Here is a 21,126-nt window from a genome sequence, read left to right on the forward strand (position 1 = left end):
ATGACACCCCGATCAGACGATCAGAGAGGTACGTTTGGATTTCTGTCTCAGTCAGACCATTGAGCAGCCTAGAGTAAATAACACTAGAGGAAGAATTCCGAGTTCTATGTGCCCTTGGGCTTTGACACAAACAGGATAGCTGTGGAGAAGCAAAGCGGCAAGCAGTTGTTGTGCTTGAGCATCAGAAGTAGTCTCCAAAAGCATAGTGCCATTATATAAATGAGAGCAGGATTTCAGAGGGCTGGCAAATGCATCATCACCTTTCTAAATAAGAAACAGTTTTACCATTGCAAAGGATTGACAGTCCTCAGCACTTGAAACCATGAGGAACCGTCGTGCAGCTCGGAGGGTCTTTGAATTGGGAGCTTCATTCTGTTTATGTTTGTTAGATGTGGACTGCAATGATGGTGACTGGCTCATTGCGAGAAAACCCCCACGATTGCCAGTGTCTCCAATGGTGCGCTCCTTCCAACTGTGTTTAAAGACTTGCTGGCTCATGCAAATATCAATGTCCGTACCTTCTGTGGCAGAACTTGCTGTTACATTGAACTGGTATGCTGCTGGCATGTCTTTTTAGGTCTTGTCTTATTGTTTTTTGTGCCTTTCTCCTTAAGTGAAGAAGCAGATTTAGGGATCAAGGATGTTACTGTAGATTTAACATTTCTCAATTTGGCACCTGTGGATAGTTCTAGTGGTGAACATTCTCTATCAAAGACCAACTTAAGACAGGATCACATTTTGTTCTTTGTATTACAATGTTGCACCCCCATAAATTTCAGCTTTGAGTTTTTATAGCTGATTTAAAGGCTGAAAATTTTGAGGGCCTGAGTGACTTACACATTGTCATAGAAGCAGATATCCTCGGAGTAGTGAAGCAATTTAAATCACTCAATAAAAGCAAGTCTTCTGCTCCAGGCTGTATACCAATTACAATCCTTGCAGAGTATGCTGATACAACAGCACTGCACTTAACAATCATATACAACTGCTCGCCCGACAAAAGATCTGTAACCAAAGCCTGGAAAGTTGCACAGTTCACACCAATATTTAAGAAAGTGTAGTAGGAGTAATCCACTGAATTACAGGCCCATATCATTAACATTAATATGCAGCAGGATTCTGGAACATATAGTGTGTTCAAACATTACGAATTACCCTGAAGAGAATGGTCTATTGACACACAGTCAACACGGGTTTAGAACACATTGTTCTTGTGAAACACAACTAGCTCTTTACACGCATGAAGTGTTGAGTGCTATTGAAAAGGGATTTCAAATTGATTCCATATTTCTAGATTCCCAAAAGGCTTTTGACACTGTACTACTCAAGTGGCTTCTAGTGAAATTTCATGCTTATGGAAAATTGTCTCAGTTATGTGACTGGATTCGTGATTTCCTGCCAGAGAGGTGGTAATTGACGGAAAGTCATCGAGTAAAACAGGAGTGATTTCTGGCATTCCCCAAGATAGTGTTATAGGCTCTCTGCTGTTCCTTATCTATATAAATGAGTTAGGAGAAAATCTGAGCAGCTGTCTTAGATTGTTTGCAGATGATGATGTTTATCATCTAGTAAACTCACCGGAAGAACAAAACAAATTGCAAAACGATTTAGAAAACATATGTGATGCTGCGAAAATTAGCAACTGACCCTAAATAATGAGAAGTGCAAGGTCATCCACATGAGTACTAAAAGCAATTCGTCAAACTTCGGTTACACAATAAATCAGTCTAATTTAAAGGCCATAAAGTCAAGTAAAAATCTAGGAATTACAATTGTGAACAATTTGAATTGGGAATAACACATACAAAGTGTTGTGGGGAAGGTAGACCAAAGACTGTGTTTTATCAGCAGAACGTTTAGAAAATATAACAGATCTACTAAAGAGAATGCCTACACTATGCTTGTCCATCCACTTTCGGAGTACTTCTGCATGGGATCCTTACCAGATAAGATTAACGGAGTACATAGAGAAAGTTCAATGAAGAGCAGCAACTTTTGTATTATCGTGAAATAGGGGAGAGAGTGTCATGGACACGATACAGGATTTGGGATGGACACCATTAAAACACAGACATTTGTCGCTGTGATGGAATCTTCTCACAAAATTTCAATCACCAACTTTCTCCTCCGAATATAAAAATATTTTGTTGACGCCAACTTACATAGGGAGAAATTACCATCATAATAAAATAAGGGGAATCACAGCTCCCATGGAATGATATAGGTGTTTGTTTTTTCCGCCTGTTGTTCGAGAGTGGAATAATAGAGAATCACTGTGAAGGTGGTTTGATGAACCCTCTGACACGCACATAAATTTGATTTGCAGAGTATCCATGTAGATGTAGATGCCTAAACATTAGGCATTCACTCCATTATTTTCATCACCTGATTTCTTCCCCTCACAACCGAGAGAGGTGGCGCAGTGGTTAGACACTGGACTCCCATTCGGGAGGACGACGGTTCAATCCCATGTCCGGCCATCCTGATTTAGGTTTTCCGTGATTTCCCTAATTCGCTCCAGGCAAATGCCGGGATGGTTCCTTTCAAAGGGCACGGCCAACTTCCTTCCCCGTCCTTCCCTAATCTGATGAGACTGATGACCTCGCTGTCTGGTCTCCTTCCCCCAAAAAAAACATCATCATCTTCCCTTCACGAAAAACTAGATACTCCCTCTTCCACCCTGAGCAGTTTATGCATGTATGAGGTCAATTTACAGAATTTAGAGTTATGTCAGTGAAGTTATGAATCAAGGTTTTAAATTTTAGTTGAAATGTTTTAAGATATACATGACTGGCTCAAAAGCTTGCAATGCTGTTTACTAACAGTAGTACTGTTTGAATGGAGATCACTCCTGGCATTCAGTTCTCCAGTACTTGGTCTATGAAATTGGAACAATAGTGACCAGCAACTGAGCAAATGCATGATAGAGTTCACCACGGAAACTTTCTTATCTTACCAGTAGACCTTTGTACTCTTCCATTTTTAAGAGGTGGTTGCAGATGAGTGCAATGAGAGAATGATTTTCAACTTCTTGCTCATCTTTATTTCTTTGTAGCTCATGACAATAATCAAAGTTGCTTTTGTGTCACCAACAGACTACAATAATTATTGCCAAGTTTGGCAGTTTCATAAACATCTTCACATCCCCTTCCAAAACCTACCGGGAAACGGGAGATCAGCCACAGTCAACACTTAAGACAGGTGCACCAAAGTAAGCCACTGTTTTATTTGAAAATAATTAGTTAATAGTATTCTCACATAATCAGAATTGAACTTTCAACCTGCAGCAAAGTGTACACTATTACTATACTTATGCTAAAAATGTCTGGCAGGCTAGAGCTTTAACCAGAACTTTTAGCTTTGGTGGGAAGTGTAACTACCAACTGAGCCACCCACATCATACTTTGTGGCATGTAATGACACCTGCATGAGGCCATGCACAGTGCTTGGATGATCCAGTTGATGGAGACTTATTCATGAAAGACAAAGATCAAAACTAAGTCCAGGTCAGGCACACACATTTAATCTGTGAGGAAGTTCAATTTTATTTTTCTTTCTACATTTCCAAACATGAAATTACAGATTGAGTCTCATCTTCCATACACTGTACCTTTATTTTATATAATATAAAGGAAAGGCAACCACTCATCTACAGCAGACAGATGTGCAGAGCATAGAAACACACAGTGGGAAAAACTATTCACAATCACTTTTGAGCTCTTGTTCTTTGTAGTAAAAGTATACAATTCACACAAACAACCACACAGATGTATATGTCTGCATTATGCTCCCATGGCTACGGTGAGGCTGATAATTGATTACCAATTATTGAAAGCTGTTGGCTGAACTGCAGGGGGTGGGGAGGGAAAAGGGGAAACCCAAGAGGGGGTAGTGGGAAAGAGACATGACTTTCAACAGATGACTCAACAGCTGAAAAATATGAAAAGAGTACCAAGGGTAGAGAATAAAAATGAAAATGAGAGAGAGAGAGAGAGAGAGAGAGAGAGAGAGAGAGAGAGAGAGAGAGAGAAATGCCAGCAGGGGAGAGAAGAAGAGTGGTGGGAGAAGGTAGTACATGATCTTGATGGGAAAGCAGTGGTGTGGATAGAATAGAGAAGAGAAAAAGTAAAATGAGACAGTGGGAAACAGCTAAGTGGACATTGGTGGAGGCTTGTCCACAGAAGGCAAAGATCATAACTTAAGAGTAAGAGCTCAAAAGCAAGTCTGAACAGTGTTTCCTGTTACAGGTTTCTATGTTACACACATCAGTTCGTTATGGGTGAGTGGCTGCCTTTCCTTTATTTTATGCATTGTTCAATCCAGGAATTTCAATTATTGTCCTCTCTCTTCCTTTCCATACCTCTGTCCTTTGACTGTATTTCTTTACTTATCTACAGTACCTGCCATTAAAATGCACACCAGCCACTTTCTGTTGTGCAATATAAATGCCCACCACTGTTATGGCCCATCACATGAAATAGTGTCATACTACAACTGCCTGCTCTCGCAGTGACGGCCCCTATTTGAATATTTAATTTTAATGGTGTTTTAAACATACACCCCACTACCGCTCCACAAAGCAAACCAATACACCCCACTACCGAGTCCTGCCCAACCTGGCTGTTAGGCAATTGCACATGTTTATTTACAATAGTGCATGTTTTTTACTGCCACGAGTCAGTTTGCAATCGAATATATTTATTTTCGAGCATGCTTGCTACTCCCTGCTTCTTTAAAACATTTTCTCGCCTTCCCTCTAACTTCCTACATGGCTCTCTATATAGTACCTAACATTTACATCTGTTGTAACGCCTTGACCATGAGTTTTCACTTTCTTACTTTCAACCTTTTTTATTCCAGTCACTCCTTTTTTTTTCTTTCAACCATCCAGCCACAAATCCCTACACATTCTACCTTCGCCAATTCCGAAAACTCTACTTTGCCTTTGTAAAACTCCAATCACACATCCTTTTTCTGAAATCCTGTCTGACCCTCGCCAATAAGGTCCTTCGTAATCAAATAATATAAGCTGAAACCATACTTGATAGCCTCTACTCCTTTTGCAAAATCCTTTCACTCTCATCACACCTACCTGCATGCTATCGCTGCAACAGAAATTCTTGCCCTTCAACAGGTGGAACAACATTCCCAATAATGTATGAGAAAGCTGTCCTATCTGCTTCTGTCTTATGTCCATATGGGATTATCTACAGCCAAAAAATTCTTATCGGTCTGATCCAACCCCCCCCCCCTCCGCCCCCCAACCATTCATAAGTTCCACCTTCCACACCCCCAAAAACTTGCTCCACCCTACACGAAACATACTGCTCTGGAAAAACCCATCCCAAAACACTGTTGTCAACTTTTCTGCCAAACTCCTGACCCCTGCAGAAGTCTCAATACTTTCTAAAGGCCTTACCTTTAGCCCCAAACCAAAGTTCAAACATGCTGGACTTGTGAAGGACCTTCTTTCCCATACTTTTTTTCTGCAGTGGAAATATTTATTTCTTCATCACACCCCCACTGAGAACAGCCAACCAAATCGCACATAGAACCTTATTTAAAACAACTCCAACCTCCCTCCAGCTGCGATCCTCCTCCCCTTCCAACCAGTCATCCTCTTTTAATCTTTCACAGATTCCTTACATCTAACCTGGCCTCACATTCTATTCCTAAATTCCCTCCAACCAGTCATCCTCTTTTAATCTTTCACAGATTCCTTACATCTAACCTGGCCTCACATTCTATTCCTAAATTCCTCCCCAGTGAGACCAACATCACTCCTATGGAATACACAACCTGAAACCCAATCCAGATCTTATCATCCTCCCGACAGACAAAGGCTCCATCACAGTGGTCATGAATCATAGAGACTATGTGGTTGAAGATCTCCGACATCTCTGCATACAAACCTTACATCCTGATCCATCCCAGAAGTCCAACATGACCTCAAGCAGCTCCCCAAGGCCTTAGATCCATTCCAAAGCCTGACACTTGAGTCCATCTCCTACCTCACAAGAGCAACTCCAGCACTCCTACCTTTAACCTACTCCCTAAACTCCACAAACTCAACCCCACAGGTCTCCCTACTGATCATCCCATTGTGGCTGGATACAATGCTCCCACAAAATTATCATCTGCATTTGTTGAACACTACCTCCAAGCAATTGTCCGTAACTTCCCATCCTACAGTCAAGACACCACTCACTTCCTTCACTGCTTCTCCACAGTCCAGTTATCACTAAACTCCTTGTTGCTTACTGTGGACATGATGTCCTCATATACCAACAGTCCCTGCATCCATGGTCTTGCAGCCATGGAACACGACCTTTCCCAGGGTCTCCCTAATACCAAACCCATGGCCTCTCTCCTGAACTTAGCCAATCGCATCCTGGCCCACAATTATTTCACGTTTAAAAGCCAAATCTATAAACAAATCCATGGTACTGCCATGGGTGCTTGTATGGCACCATCTTATACCAGCTTATTTATGGGCCTTCTCAACTCAATGAGCCAACTCTCCACCTCTCAGATGGCTCTATAAATATGTCTGTCCTATCAAGCACACCAGCTACCAACAGTACCTACACTCTGACAGTAGTCATCTGTTCCATGACAAAGTCACTTCTTTACAGTCTTGCCACCTGTTGATGCTGCATCTGCAATGGAAAACAGGAGTTGTGGAAAATACACCAATAATCTTACCAGAGCTGATTGTCCTACACAGCTCATCCACACACAGATCTCTCATGCCACCTCTTCCTCTGAGATCAGTAAACCTGTTATCCAGCCACCGACTAGCACTCCTCTGATCCCACAATATCATTTCCTGGTCTCGAAAAGCTTAACCACTCCCTTCACCAGGGCTTTCACTATTTCACAGGAAGATCCCAGAAATGAGGGATATCCCATGCAAAATCCTACCTACATCAACTAAAATAGTGTTCTGACTTTCACCCAACTTAAAGAATATCCTTGTCCATCGCTATTCCAATCTTTCTCCCAATCCTGTAGTTGTTTCCTTGTGGTCAGCCCTGGTGCAAGACCTGCCCCATACATCACCCACCACCTCCTACTGTACTCGATTCACAGGCATTCCCTAGCCAATAAAAGATAGGGTCACATATGAAAGCAGCCACGTTATGGCTGCTCTGCTGCAATTACTGAACAGCAGTGGGCATGACAAATAATCAACAGCAGGAATGGTCAATGCCACGGTGCAGTAAACCACAAATTTGACCATCGAGTTGAAGAATATGCTGCACACCACAACATAAATTACTTCAACAGATACTTCACTATATGAGCCATTTGGATACTCCCTTCCACCACAAGGTCCTCTGAACTACACAGGTGGGAATAGTCTTTGCAGCATATCCTGTGCTCTCGCAATTCCCCTGGCCTAAACCTTCACTAGCCTTAGTAGAATGAAAAATTGTTCCTAAGTGCAAATTTCACTTTTATTTATTCACTTGATGACTAGTTTTGGGTCACAACCCATTTTCAAATCATCATAATATAGTCAAAAATGGTATTTCTGAAAATGAAAAAACATGTCTAAAATGTGCAAATGAATAGTTACAGCACGTACAGATAACTCCACTAACCTGTTCCCCACTGTGCATATGGATAACTCCACTAACCTGTTCCCCATTGCCTCACCTTACCTTTTCCTGTATCTCATCTGTCCACACCATTTCTTCACATCCATATCGTGTACTGCCTTCTCCCGAAACTCTACCTCCTTCCCTGCCGGCACTCTCTCTCTCTCTCTCTCTCTCTCTCTCTCTCTCTCTCTCTCTCTCTCTCTCTCTCTCTCTCATTTTATGCTCTATCTTCCACACCTCTTTCACTTTATTTTGAAGACATCCACTGAAAGACCTGCCTCTTTCCTGCTGTCCCCTCCTTGCATCCTTCCATCCCCTTCTTCAATCTCTTTCAGCCCAGGCAACTGCTTTCAATAACTGATAATAAATAATCTATCTCATGTGACCACAGGATTGTGCTTTTGGGTGTCTGCAAAGAAGAAACACATTACTTACCATGTTTCATTAAAAGGTGTATAATTCTACACAAATAACGCACTTGCCACTCCGTTTCTCCAAAAACTGTCTTGAACAACTAGTGTGGCAACCCACATGCAACAGAAATATTTTAAACCTCATAGCTACAAATAGGACTGACATTATTGATCATGTCAGTATAGAGACAAGGTTTAGTGATCAGGGTGTCAACATATCCATGATGGTTAATAAAATTAGTAAATCCATCAAGAAGGCTAGGAGTGTTTTTAGGCTAGAAAGAGCAGATAAGCAATTGTTAGAACCATATTTAGAAAATTAATGGACATCATTTGGACTCAGTATCTTACAGTGTTGCATCCGGGTGACGTCATGGACAACCACCTATATTTTGACTGCACACCCTGTCATTTTCAAGGAAAAACTGCAACCAGTAAGCACTGAGCAATGGAATTTAAAATCTCGATTTGCAGAAAAATTCTAGAAAGATAACACATGCTGTAAACACTAGCACATCCACATAACCAAAGATGGCAGACATCAGAAGTTGTCAATAGTGAAAATTAATAGCTATCAGATGAGGTAGTATCAAGTCTGTCCCTAAGTTTTTTGACAAGCGAAAGAGCAGAATTTCATGCAGAAATAAGAAAAAATCTCCATCTCTATTTGTAAGGTTACTTGCACATTTAATTTCAACTGTTTCCTTAATAACACTATCTCAATAGCTGGAAGTGCATGCCATAATCTCTGTGTTGTCATATTCTGTATGGTGACCAGTGCCAAGACAATGGTCTGCAACAGCAGAGTAGTAAGGCATTTTGCTACACTGTAGTTCAGTGCACTAATAATGTTATTCACAATCGGCCTAAGAGGAACTCTTTCCTTGTGGATCTTAGGAATGCTGTAGAGCCTAGGCGAAACAGTGCATCAAGAATTAAGACTCTTGATAGTTTCCTGCGGCAAGGAACCTTTCTTCAGGAGGTGAATAGTCTTTCTCTCAACACTTTTTGTGGGGTCAGCACCAATCCTGCCATCAAATGCATCTTTTGAACTTAATCCTCCTTGTCCAAAACAACTGTAGCATTGCCCTTGTTCACAGGTAAAATAACAACAGCAACAAGAGTGATCCGGACACTGCTACTCTAGTGAGCCCATTAGTAGGTTGGTGTGAGCATCACATTAAGAACTTAGTGGATACCTTATGCTCATTAAGGAAATCCATTTGAATGACACTCATGTTCTAGTAAATTTTGATGTGGTCTCTCTCTTCACTCGTGTTCCTCTGATTCACTTCAGTTAACTGATGTTAGATTTGGTGTTGAATTAACAAACCTATTTTGACATGTGTTGACTTCCACTTACTTTTTATTCAATGGCCAACACTATTAGCAGACAGATGGGGTTGCGATGGGAAGCCCGTTGTCACCTATTGTTGCCAATTTGTTTATGGACAACTTCAAGGACTGTACTTTGGAGTTGGTGGCTTTGAAACCTGCATGTTTTTTCCTGATCCGTTGAGAATACTTTTGATATTTGGCCTCATGGCAGTGAGAATTTGAATGACTTTTTAGAACATCTGAATTCAATCATCCCGAACATTCATTTCTTGATGGAGGTGGAAAACGGTGGCTGCCTTCCCTTCCTTGATGTGTTGGTCAGGAGGAAGGTTGATGGTACATTGGGACAGGCTGTTTTTAGAAACCCGCACCACTCCATCTTCCATCTACAGGCTGACAGTTGTCACCATCTGGATCAGTGTGAAAGGCTACTTCATACCTTGGTTCACAGGGCCCACATCATCTCAGACCCTGAGAGATTGTCAGCTGAGTTAGCCATCTTGAGGTCATCTTTTGTCAGAATGGTTATAGTGAAAGATGGATCAGACGTGTTGTTATTGACCACCTGTGTACCAGGTGAGAGGTGATGATAATGAAGATGGCACCAAAATCTACAGCCGTTTTGCCTTACGCAGCGTGCATTTGCAACAGGATTGGTTGTATTTTGCAGAAATATGACGTGAAATGTGTTTTTTGATCGCCATCCAAGACTAAGGTCCTTCTAGGTTCCATAAAGGATGAAACTGGTTTGTGTATGACAGTTGTCTATCATATTTGTTGCAGGTGTGGCAAGTCATATATTGGACACACACTCACGTCCGTGGAGGGTCAGTGTACTGAGCATATGTATCACACATGCTTACAACAGCCAAGCAAATCTGCTACTGCAGAACATTGTCTTGGCGCTGGTCAACCTATGGAATATTACGATATGGAGATTCTGGCATGTACTTACAGCTATTAGGATGGTGTTATTAAGGAAACAGTTGAATAAACGTTTTTGCTTAAATTTTGCGTGGGATCCTGCTCTCTCCCATCTCCCTTGTAAAAAAACACCAAAGGGACAGAGTTAATGCTACCTCATATGATGGTCATTAATTTTCACTTTTGATAACTCCTGCTAGTACAGAACATTGTCTCTCTCTTTTTTTTTTATTTTACATGTCTAGTTCAGTAGGACCAAATTGAGGAGCAAATCTCCAAGCTCATGGAACGTGTCACTACATGAAATGACAACATAAAGGTAACAAAAGAGAAAATAAAATGTTTATGAACTAAAAAAAAGACAAGCCATAAGTTTAAGTAGACACAATCAATAATATAATGGAGGAATCAGACAATTTTTCAAGGAACTCCTCGACAGAATAGGAGTGATCCACGAGGAAACACTTCAGTTTCAATTTGAAAGCATGTGGAATACTGCTAAGATTTTTGAATTCTTGTGGTAGCTAACTGAAAATGGATGCAGCAATGTACTGTACACCCTTCTACACAAGAGTCATGGAAGTGTGATCCAAAGGCAGATTGGCTTTCTGCCTAGTATTAACTGAGTGAAAGCTGCTAATTCTTGGGAACAAGCTGATATTGTTAACAATAAATGATGGTAAAGAATATATATATATATATATTGAGAGGCCAAAGTCAGAATACCCAGACTAGTGAACAACGATCAACAAGAGGTTTGCAAACTTACACCACTTATTGCTCAAACTGCCCATTTCTGAGCCACAAATATCCTTTGAGAATGAGAAGAACTATCCCAAAATGTAATAACATACATCATAAGTGAATGAAAATAAGCAAATTAGACTAATTTCTGTGTCGAACAATCACTTACTTCAAGTACTGTTCGAATAGTAAAAATGGCAACACTAAGTCTTTGAAAAAGATACTGAATGTGGGCTTTCCATGACAGTTTACTATCTATTTGAACACCTAGAAATTTTAACTGTTCAGTTTCACTAATCATATACCCATTCTTTGAAATTAAAACATTGAGTTTTGTTGAATTAAGAGTTAGAAACTGTAAAAACTGAGTCTTACTGTGATTTAGCATTAGTTTATTTTCTACAAGCCATGAATCAATGCCATGAACTGCATTATTTGAAACAGAGCCAAATGTTGCACACAACATCTTTCACTACCAAGTTAGTGTCATCAGCAAACAGAAATATTTTAGGATTACCTGTAATACTAGAGGGCATATCACTTACATAAATAAGGAACAGGAGTGGTCCCAACACTGATCCTTGGGGCAACAACCCCCCACCACCCATTTGAGTGTGCCCCACTCAGGCCCCACATCACAGCCATTCTCAACACTGTGCATAATGACCTTTTGTTGTCTGTTGTTAACATACGAGGTGAACCAATTGTGAGCTTCTCTATGTATTTCATAATGGCCCAATTTCTGGAGCAACATTTTGAGATCAACACACACTAATGCCTTAATTAAATCAAAAAATATGCCTAACATTCAAAATCTTTTGTTTAATCTACCCAGTACCTCACTAAGAAAAGAGAATATAGCATTTTCAGTTGTTAAACCACTTCTAAAGCTGAACTGTACATTTGATAGAAACTTATGTGATATAAAATGATTAATTATCTGTACATACACAGCCTTTTCAATAACTTTAGCAAACACTGGTGGCATATAAATAGGTCTAAAATTGTCTACATTATTCCTTTCTCCCTTTTTATGAAGCAGTACTTTACTAAGTACTTAATCGTTCAGGAGACTGACCACTCTTAAGGGAAAAATTACAAATATGGCCAAGTACAAGGTTAACATGTGCAGCACAGTACTTTAATATTCTGCTAGGAACTCCATCATATCCATGAGGATTCTTGGTCATCAGTGATTTAATTATTGACTCAATCTCCCCCTTGTCAGTATCAGAGAGCAATAGTTCAGACAAAAATCTCAGAAAGCCATTTTCTAGGAGAGTGATATGATTCCCTGCAGAAACTAAGTTTTTACTTAATTCACTAGCAATACTCAGAAAATGATTGTTAAATACTGTACATGTATATGACTTATCAGCAACAGAAATATTTTTACTATAAACTGACTTTATATTGTCGACCTTGTGCTGTTGAACAGACACTATCTCTATTGCTGTTGGATTAGCTTTCCTACATAGTTTGTAATTATATATTACATTTGTTCGAATACAAAAGCCTTTTAGTGTCAAAATTTGTGCATCATGGTCTGAAAGGCCACTCACCTTTTTACTAACAGAATGCCCATCTAGTAATGAAGAATGAATAAAAATATTGTCTATGGCTGTCCTACTGTTCCCCTGCACCCTGGTTGGAAAAAACAGTCTGCATCAGATCATATGAGTTTAGGAGATCTACTAACATCCTATTTCTTGCACAGTCACATAAAAAATTAATACTGAAGTCACCACATATAACTAATTTTTGGTAGTTCCTATAAAGTGAATCAAGAACCCTCTCTAGCTTGAGCACAAATGCTCTGAAGTCAGAGTTAGGGGACCTATAAACAACAACAATTAGAAAGCTTAGTTTCACTAAATTCAACTGACCCTGCACAGCATTCAATTTTTTACATACATGGCCACTCCCCAAAGACCTTCAAAAACAGCCAGCTAAACTGTATCCTAGTAAAGGAAGCCTCTGAATTGTCAAATTATTTAAGTGGGGCTCCAATATGTCAATAGTATCACTGTCAACATCTATAAGCAGTTCACTAACTTTATCTCTAAACCTCTTATATTTTGATGAAGTATGCTAATTCCTTCACTACTTGGATACATGACCACCTCTGAAGGTGATTCCTTTGTTAGAGGGACTTCTTTTAAGCAGGTATACCTATCAGCTGACTTCAATTTAAAAAAGGTGCAGCTCTAACACCTACAACAGGAATTTTTCCGTGAGTGATCCCACCACCATCCACTACACTGTCATCTATAAGCTTTGCCAGCCTTCCCTTCCCATACATATTGAGGTGCGGGCCATGCCTAGTGAAATCTATTGACAGACTTAACTGGCACCACTGAAATGTGAGCCATGTCCTCCACCATCAGTGCCTTCTCCATCCCAATGTTAACATGCCTAACAGCAGCATTAAGCTGAGGCTGATCATGACACTGAAACAGTTGCACGAAGTGCACATTAGTGCCACCAATTTGACTAGCTATCTTTACCAGGTCACCACCTACATCACATTCTCCGTCCCTATCAAGACCATTCCCTGCTCTCCCAACAATCACTACCCAATTCTCTTTTGTAAAATTCCTACATAACTCCCCTATGCTGTAAGTCACCTGTAACAACCCTGCACTATGCTTCACAATGCTGGTGACCTGGTACTCACCCCCCCTCCCCCCCCCCCCCCAACACTTCCTGCAACTGCTGGCACACACCTCTACTGTGCGAACTACCTAGCAGCAGAACCTCCTTCTTTCTGTTAGAATTTGCAACTGACTTACGCTGCCTAACTGCTGAGGACTGCTGCACGTTTCCTACACCTACATGTAGAAGAGGCTCCTCTCCACTCAACTCTGAAAGTTGGTCAAAACTATTGCATATAAGCAAAGAGCTACCGTCTGAATATCTCATCATCTTAGCTGCTTTCTTACCAACTGCCAGTTCCCATTCCCAAGCACCCTTCACCCTTCTCAAACTATGTAGTTCCTTGTTTGTTCCTGTATCTGCATCTGAAGGGCACAGATCTTTCCCTCCTGCTCCTCTATCAACTTATTTCTACTACAGATTCTGCATTTCCAGGAGAGGGTCTCACCAGAATGTCCACTAGTTTCCCCACTGTATCCCCCCCCCCCCCCCCAATGAAAATGCTTTGAAGAAATCCCACATTTTAACCCACTACTCGCAAACCGATGTCAAAGCCCACACTTCTCACTCATGATAAAATTTTAATAGTTACTGAAAAAACCAAACATCTATGTTACGTAAGTTCAATTACAACAGTAGAACTATTTAAAGAACTAACAATAGTGGTCTCAAAATTCTCTCTCTACTAAGAAAGCAACAATTTTTATTAATACTACTAAACAACAACTAATACCAATACCACAAAAACTTCACACAATTTCTTATCTAAAACCAAAAATTCAAGCAGCCACTGGAACACTCAATGAAATTAAAACAGTGAATGAAAATTTTACTGAAATATTTCACTAGAAACAACAAGAAATGTCAGCTGAAAACAACCGCATGAAATTTACTAAACAACTTCAACGCACAGACAACTCTAAAAAACACAGTGGGCAAACATTTCCAAAAGTTTATTAACCCATTATTTCACCACAAACAGCACAAGACACTGTTGAAAACTACTAAATTTAATAACTGTATAACGGTGCACAAACAACTTTGTCAGAACCTAATTTAAGAACCGCTACAGCTGCAACTGCACTCGCAGGTTCGAATCCTGCCTTGGGCATGGATGTGTGTGTTGTCCTTAGGTTAGTTAGGTTGAAGTAGTTCTAAGTTCTAGGGGACTTATGACCTCAGCAGTTGAGTCCCATAGTGCTCAGAGCCATTTTTTGCAACTGCACGTCGTGAAATGCAAACACACTGCTAATATTTGGATGAACAACTGGGAACTATTAAATTTAATATTTGAATATAGTGCTCAAACAACTTTGACAGTACCTAGCTTTAGAAATGCTAAACTGCAACCACACACCAAAAAATGTAAACAAACTGCTGAGGCATGAGACCTGGATGAACAACGTAAGCACACTCATGAATAACAGACCACTCAAATCAATAACACAGAAAGGAACACTGAGATGAAAGAAAATCCACTAATAAGTTACTTTTAAAGCAAATATTAACACAAAAAACTTTAAAAGGAGTAACTGAGGAGTAAAACTTTATAAAATATTGGCGATCAATTTGAACAGCAGTCCAGCACACATGACGTCACACCAAAGAGTTGGCACTGGCCATCCTATGGAATATAACAATACAGAGATTCTGGCATACACTTCTAGTTATTGACAGTGTTTTATTAAGGAAGCAGCTGAAATTAAATATGCAAGTAACCTTATAAATAGAGATGGAAGTATTTGCCTGAATTCTGCACGGAATACTGCTCTTTCCCTTGTCAAAAAACACGAGGGAAGAGTTAATGCTAACTCATCCAATAGCTATTTCTTTTCACTATCGATAGCTTCTGAGATAAGTCATCTTTGGTAGTGTGGTGGCACTAATGTTTACAGTGTGTGTTATCTTTCTGAAATTTCTCTGTTAATCTGTGTGTTAAATTCTCTTGCACAGTACTTACTTACTGCAGTTTTGCCTTGAAAATGACAGGGTGTGCACCTATTGAAATAATAGCAGTTGTTGACAACATCACCCAGCTACATTCCCGTACTTTTTTTTTTTTTTTTTTGAAAATTTTACCCCTGAGAGAAACCAGATCTTAGTGTCAATACGATGGACATACAAGAATTATGTGCAAAGTTCAAAGTGATTGTAAATAGCACTCTAAGGAAGCACGGGTCAAGTAAGTGGATTATCGACTGAAAAAACACGCCATGATCTAATAACAAAATTTGGACAATGCTGGGAAAACGGAGACTGTTGCACACTCTGTTCAACAAAGAAAGCAGAAATTTCAGTAGGTAGGGACTGGTAGAAATTTGTGATCTATAAAAATACGTGCATGTGAAGCATACAACTTCCACAGTCATATATTAGTGAAGATATTGCCAATAATCCTAAAAATATTTGGTACTAAATACAAAATCACTAAGTGGCTTGAATGCTGTTATTCAGTTGCACACAGACCAGTCTGGTGTGACAATAGACAACAGCAAATGGAAAGCTGAAGCCATAAAATTCGTGTTTAAGAAATTATTCATGCAGTAGGATCCCACAGACATACCAACGTTTGATCGCTGTACGAACTCTTAGATGGAACATGTAGAAATAGGCATCACAACTATTGAAAAGCAGCTGAAAAAGAGCTGAAAACAAAAAAGTTGCCAGGTTTGGATGGAATACCAAATCAGCATCAGCCCCTTATTCAGCCTGCATTTATTGCAAATCTTTCAATCAGCAGAAAGTCCCATGTGAATGGAGAAAAAAATGTAGGTGACTCCCACACATAAGAAGGGAAAAACAATGGACCCACAAAATTACAAACAAGTATCCTTAACATCAACTTGCTGCAGAATTCTTGAGTGTATTCTAAATTTGAATATAATAAATTTCCTTGATAGGAGAAAACTTCTTGCCTCAAACTGACAGAGATTTAGAAAGTATCACTCCTGCAGAACTCAACTTCCCTTTTCCTCACACAACATCCTGCAAACCAGGGACGAAGAGCAACTGGCAGATTTCATATTTATAGATTTCTGGAAAGCTTTTGACACAGTGCAATATTGCAGACAGTCAACAAAGATCCACGCATATCAGATATGTTCTCAGTTATGTGAGTAGCTCAAAGACTTTTCAAGCAATTGAAACAACTATGTTGTCTTGGATGGAAAGTGTTCATCAGAGACAAAGGTATTGTCAGGTGCACCTCAGGGAAGTGTGACAGGACAGCTCTTGCTATTTATACACATAATCCATCTGATCGACAGGGTGAGCAGCAATATGCAACTATTTGCAGTGGATAGGTAAATGTCTTCTTTCAGCGACAATTGGATGACACAGAACCCCTTGGACAGAATTTCTATTTGGTGTGATGAATGGCAGCATGCTCTAAATGTGGAAAAATGTAAGTTAATGTAGATGAGTAGGAAAAATAATCCCATAATATTCGAATATAGTATTAGTGGTGTGCTGCTTGACAAAGCCACATCAATTAAATATAAATATCTACGTATAACACTGAAAAGTGACATAAAATGGAATGAGTATGTAACATAGATTGCAGGGAAAGTAAATGGTCGACTTCGGTTTATTGGGAGAGTTTTGAGAAAGTGTAGCTTACCTATAAAGGACACAGCATACACAACATTTATGTAACCCAGTCTTGAGTATTGCTTGATGTCTATAATCCCCACCATGTCAAATTAAAGGGAGACATCAAAAAAATTCAGAAACACTCTCCAACATTTGTTACCAGTAGGTTCGATCAAAATGTGAGTGTGTTGTGGAAATGGTCTGTGATGTCAACTGGTAATCCTTGGATTCTTTTCATGACACACTAATGAGAATTTTTGAATGACCAGCACTAGTGACAAACTGCAGAACTATCCTACTGCCACTAACATACACATCGCGTACGGAACACAAAGACAAGAGAAATCAGGGCTCGTAGAGAAGCTTATAGACAGTCATTTTTCCCTCACTCCAGAGTGGAATAGAAAGGGGAATGACAAGCAGTGGTACATGGTACCCTTTGCCACTTGTGCATCAGTCTGCTACAGACATGTAGAACCTATAAGAAACTTACTTTACTGATTGCCTGGTCCACTTCACTTCTTATATCATCCACAGTAAGTTTGGACATGTCATCAACATTCAAGTTCAATTTCCCTTTCAGCTGATCTGAAAATTAAAAGTACATGAACAGAATAACAAACATTGAACATATAAGTTAAGCTTACATTTAAAATAGTTATTTCTGGAGAACATTACAGCAGGAGTAAAAGGACACACACACACACACACACACACACACACACACACACACAGAGAGAGAGAGAGAGAGAGAGAGAGAGCGAGAGAGAGAGAGAGAGAGAATTTCTAAACAACTGAAAGTCACTTTCACAATGGTCTGTCTTCTGACTCATGAGTTTGACAGTAAAAATACTCACAATGACACCATGCATCCCAAGATCACCTGTTCATTTGTAATGTGCAATAATTTGTACTAGACTTAGAACTTTAATTCTTGCATTTTTTCCTTTTAGTACTGAAAATACTTTTCAAACTGAAGTCATTAGAAGCAAGAAGTTCAGTAAGACAAGAAAGGGGATTCATATAAGGCTCTGTCCAAACTAAATCAATCAACTATCAACAATATCTACACTTCATTAGTTGCCTCCCCATTGACACTAAAAAGTCACTCCTCCACAGACACCTGGGACAGTGTGTGTGTGTGTGTGTGTGTGTGTGTGTGTGTGTGTACAATATCTACATTTCATTAGTTGGCTCCCCATTGACACAAGAAAGTCCCTCCTCCACAGACACCTGGGCCAATGTGTGTGTGTGTGTGTGTGTGTGTGTGTGTGTGTGTGAAGACCACTGTCCAAAATGTCAGCAATGTTTGCAGTTTTTATGTGCTTGTTGACTACTTGACTTCAAGTATAAAGTAAGCAGTAACATTCACTTCTTATATTTTTTATATTTCACAAATGACTTTACAGTATCACATTCACATTCCATTAATTAAATGGCACAGTAATTAACAACAGAAAGAAAACTGTACGAGTATTAGAAGGCTTTTGAATGTTTTCACAGTTCAAGCCATGAATCAGAAACACAGATAGTTTTTAAATAAAAACTTTTATTCTAGTTTTTCATTGCTGTTTCCCAGGAACTTTTTCTGAAAGATACATAGATAATTAATAATAAAGATAATGACACTCTGGAAGTAATGCTAAATGAGCTGTAAGCTATTCCAAGTATGAAAATAGGAAAGCCACAACAAATGAGTAAAACTGGAGGGAAAATAATACAAAAAGAACTTGCAAAACTATTTACAGTATGTCTGCAAAGAAAGGCAAATCCCCAAAACTGGAAAACTGCTGTAATCTTTCTTCTTCACAAGAAAGGAGACACACAACCCCCATATAACTACAGAACTTGTCTCTTAATGTACAAGTTATTCATTAAAGCTATAACCAACCACACAGGGAAAAAAACTATAAATTTTTGTTAAGTAAAGGAAAAAGCTGGCTTCAGAAGTGAACACAGCACAATGGATGATTTGCAAATTGTGAACAAAATTACAGAACAGAGCAATGGAGTATGAGCTACCATCCTGCCTACAGTTCATAGATCTTGAGAAAGTTTTTGATTCAATTTCAACAAAATTTGTTCTCAAAACACTTAAGAAAAAAGGCACTGAATCAACCAGTGTTAGCATTCTGAAGAATATGTATGTAAATGTCTCAGCTTCTACTATACTTCATCAAGATAATGAGAAAATTCAAACTGAAAGATGATTAAAGGGAAGGAGCTTCCATATTACTGAAACTGTTCTTGACAGCCCATGAGGAAGTTTTCAGATCCCTGAACTGGGAAAAGTAATTAACATTATTCATACAACATATCTGCATTACCTCCATTTTGCTGATATAGTACGGTTTGCTTCAAGTGCAGATACACTTCATCAACAAATGGAAAAATATAACTGAGCAATTTTGAAGGCAGAACTGAAAAACAATTGTAATAACAGTGACATAACTTTGAGGACATGACTTAAGATAACATATAATCAATACACCAAAAGGAAATTCGAACAAATTTACAATGAAGATGTAGAGAGCATTGATGAGCTAGGACAGCATAAGAAATAAGAAGAAGAGTAAAACAAGCCTGGAACTTTTTTGATGAATTAAACTGAACTTTCTGAATCAGATGTGTCTTATATACAAGACTTACGGTGTGTATTACAATTTCTGATTTATGACAGTAAGACTTCAGCTTTGAAGTAAAAACCATTCAAAATCCTTAGTGGACAATGGAGATGTGCATGTTGGAGATTATTAGCAGAAGCAGGAAAATAAACATTTTCACCAGCGAAGAAACGGGTGAAATTATGAATGTAATGAAAATGAAATAGAAGTGAGCTGGACATGAAGCCAGCCATATGGATTGTATATGGGCCAAGGAAGTTCTTTGCAGGTTCTAAGAGAGAATTTTGTACCATTTATAGCATGTGAAGCAAATGTGTTGAACAGTGTATTTGTCATCCTGCACAGTGAATAGCAAAATGATGTTAATGGGTTAACAGCACCGTACATGCACAGTTCCCTTAAATTGGGCAAGTCACAAAAAATTTAAATCTCCTCAGCCAGTTTGGAATTTGAAAATCATCCCTCCCAGATGTGATTATAGTGTCTTAACAATCATACTACCTCACAAAGTTTCTCCTTATATTACAAAAATATAAAGAAATACGAACAAATGTTGTTTCACTGAAGGGCACACCTTTCCAAAACCAGCAAGACAACAGAATCAGGAAAATAGCACAAAAAATTGTTGTATCAGATGATAAATGCAACTGGAAGACACTGAATTAACATCATAGCAAACGGTTAAAACCTAATGACAGTCATCAAACTGAATCAGCATCTTTGATTTTAAGTTCTATGTAACTCAAACTCTGTTTCAATATCGAAAAAAATAGATCATTTTACTCTGATTACAGAATTAAAAACAAATTTGCTAGTTCAACTAACAAGCACTTTATTTAAGTAGTTAATTTAACAGTCTGCTGACAGCACAAGATGTAACATTAATTCAAATAAAAGTTCACATTATCAAGATTGCTCTCTCCATATGTGTGTAGTGAATTACATGAAAAAATATTTGTGAAATAATACTTAATACAGTAGTTTGAATACTTGCCAATGATAATTTTCTGCCGTTCCATAAGCACACTTTGTGGTAAACCTGCTTCTCCTGTTTCATATGCATATTTTTCCAAATCTTCCAACTGTGTTTTTAACTGTGAAATGAGTTCCTTTTGTTTTTCTCTCTGTCGGCGCATTTTTTCCTCAAAATCATCACTACTCTGGAAGGGAAAAGAATAACATAAAACTGAATATATTTAAACGGGCTGGACATAAATATAAACATAATGA

At 39.0% G+C, this 21,126-nt stretch overlaps 1 protein-coding gene across 2 annotated transcripts in view; it reads right to left on the minus strand.

Moving 5' to 3' along the window:
* The window catches only part of LOC126248560 (RUN domain-containing protein 1-like), a 177,681-nt gene that overhangs the window by 101,529 nt on the left and 55,026 nt on the right, over positions 1-21,126 (minus strand). For both annotated transcript variants that reach the window (XM_049949650.1, XM_049949649.1), the window contains exons 4-5: positions 20,891-21,056; positions 17,766-17,860 (exon numbers count right to left, since the gene is read on the minus strand). In XM_049949650.1, coding sequence (XP_049805607.1) covers positions 17,766-17,860; positions 20,891-21,056 — 261 coding nt within the window. The remainder of the gene's footprint in view (positions 1-17,765; positions 17,861-20,890; positions 21,057-21,126) is intronic.

This window comes from Schistocerca nitens, chromosome 3 (genome assembly GCF_023898315.1).
Source record: "Schistocerca nitens isolate TAMUIC-IGC-003100 chromosome 3, iqSchNite1.1, whole genome shotgun sequence".
Classification (NCBI taxonomy): domain Eukaryota; kingdom Metazoa; phylum Arthropoda; class Insecta; order Orthoptera; family Acrididae; genus Schistocerca; species Schistocerca nitens.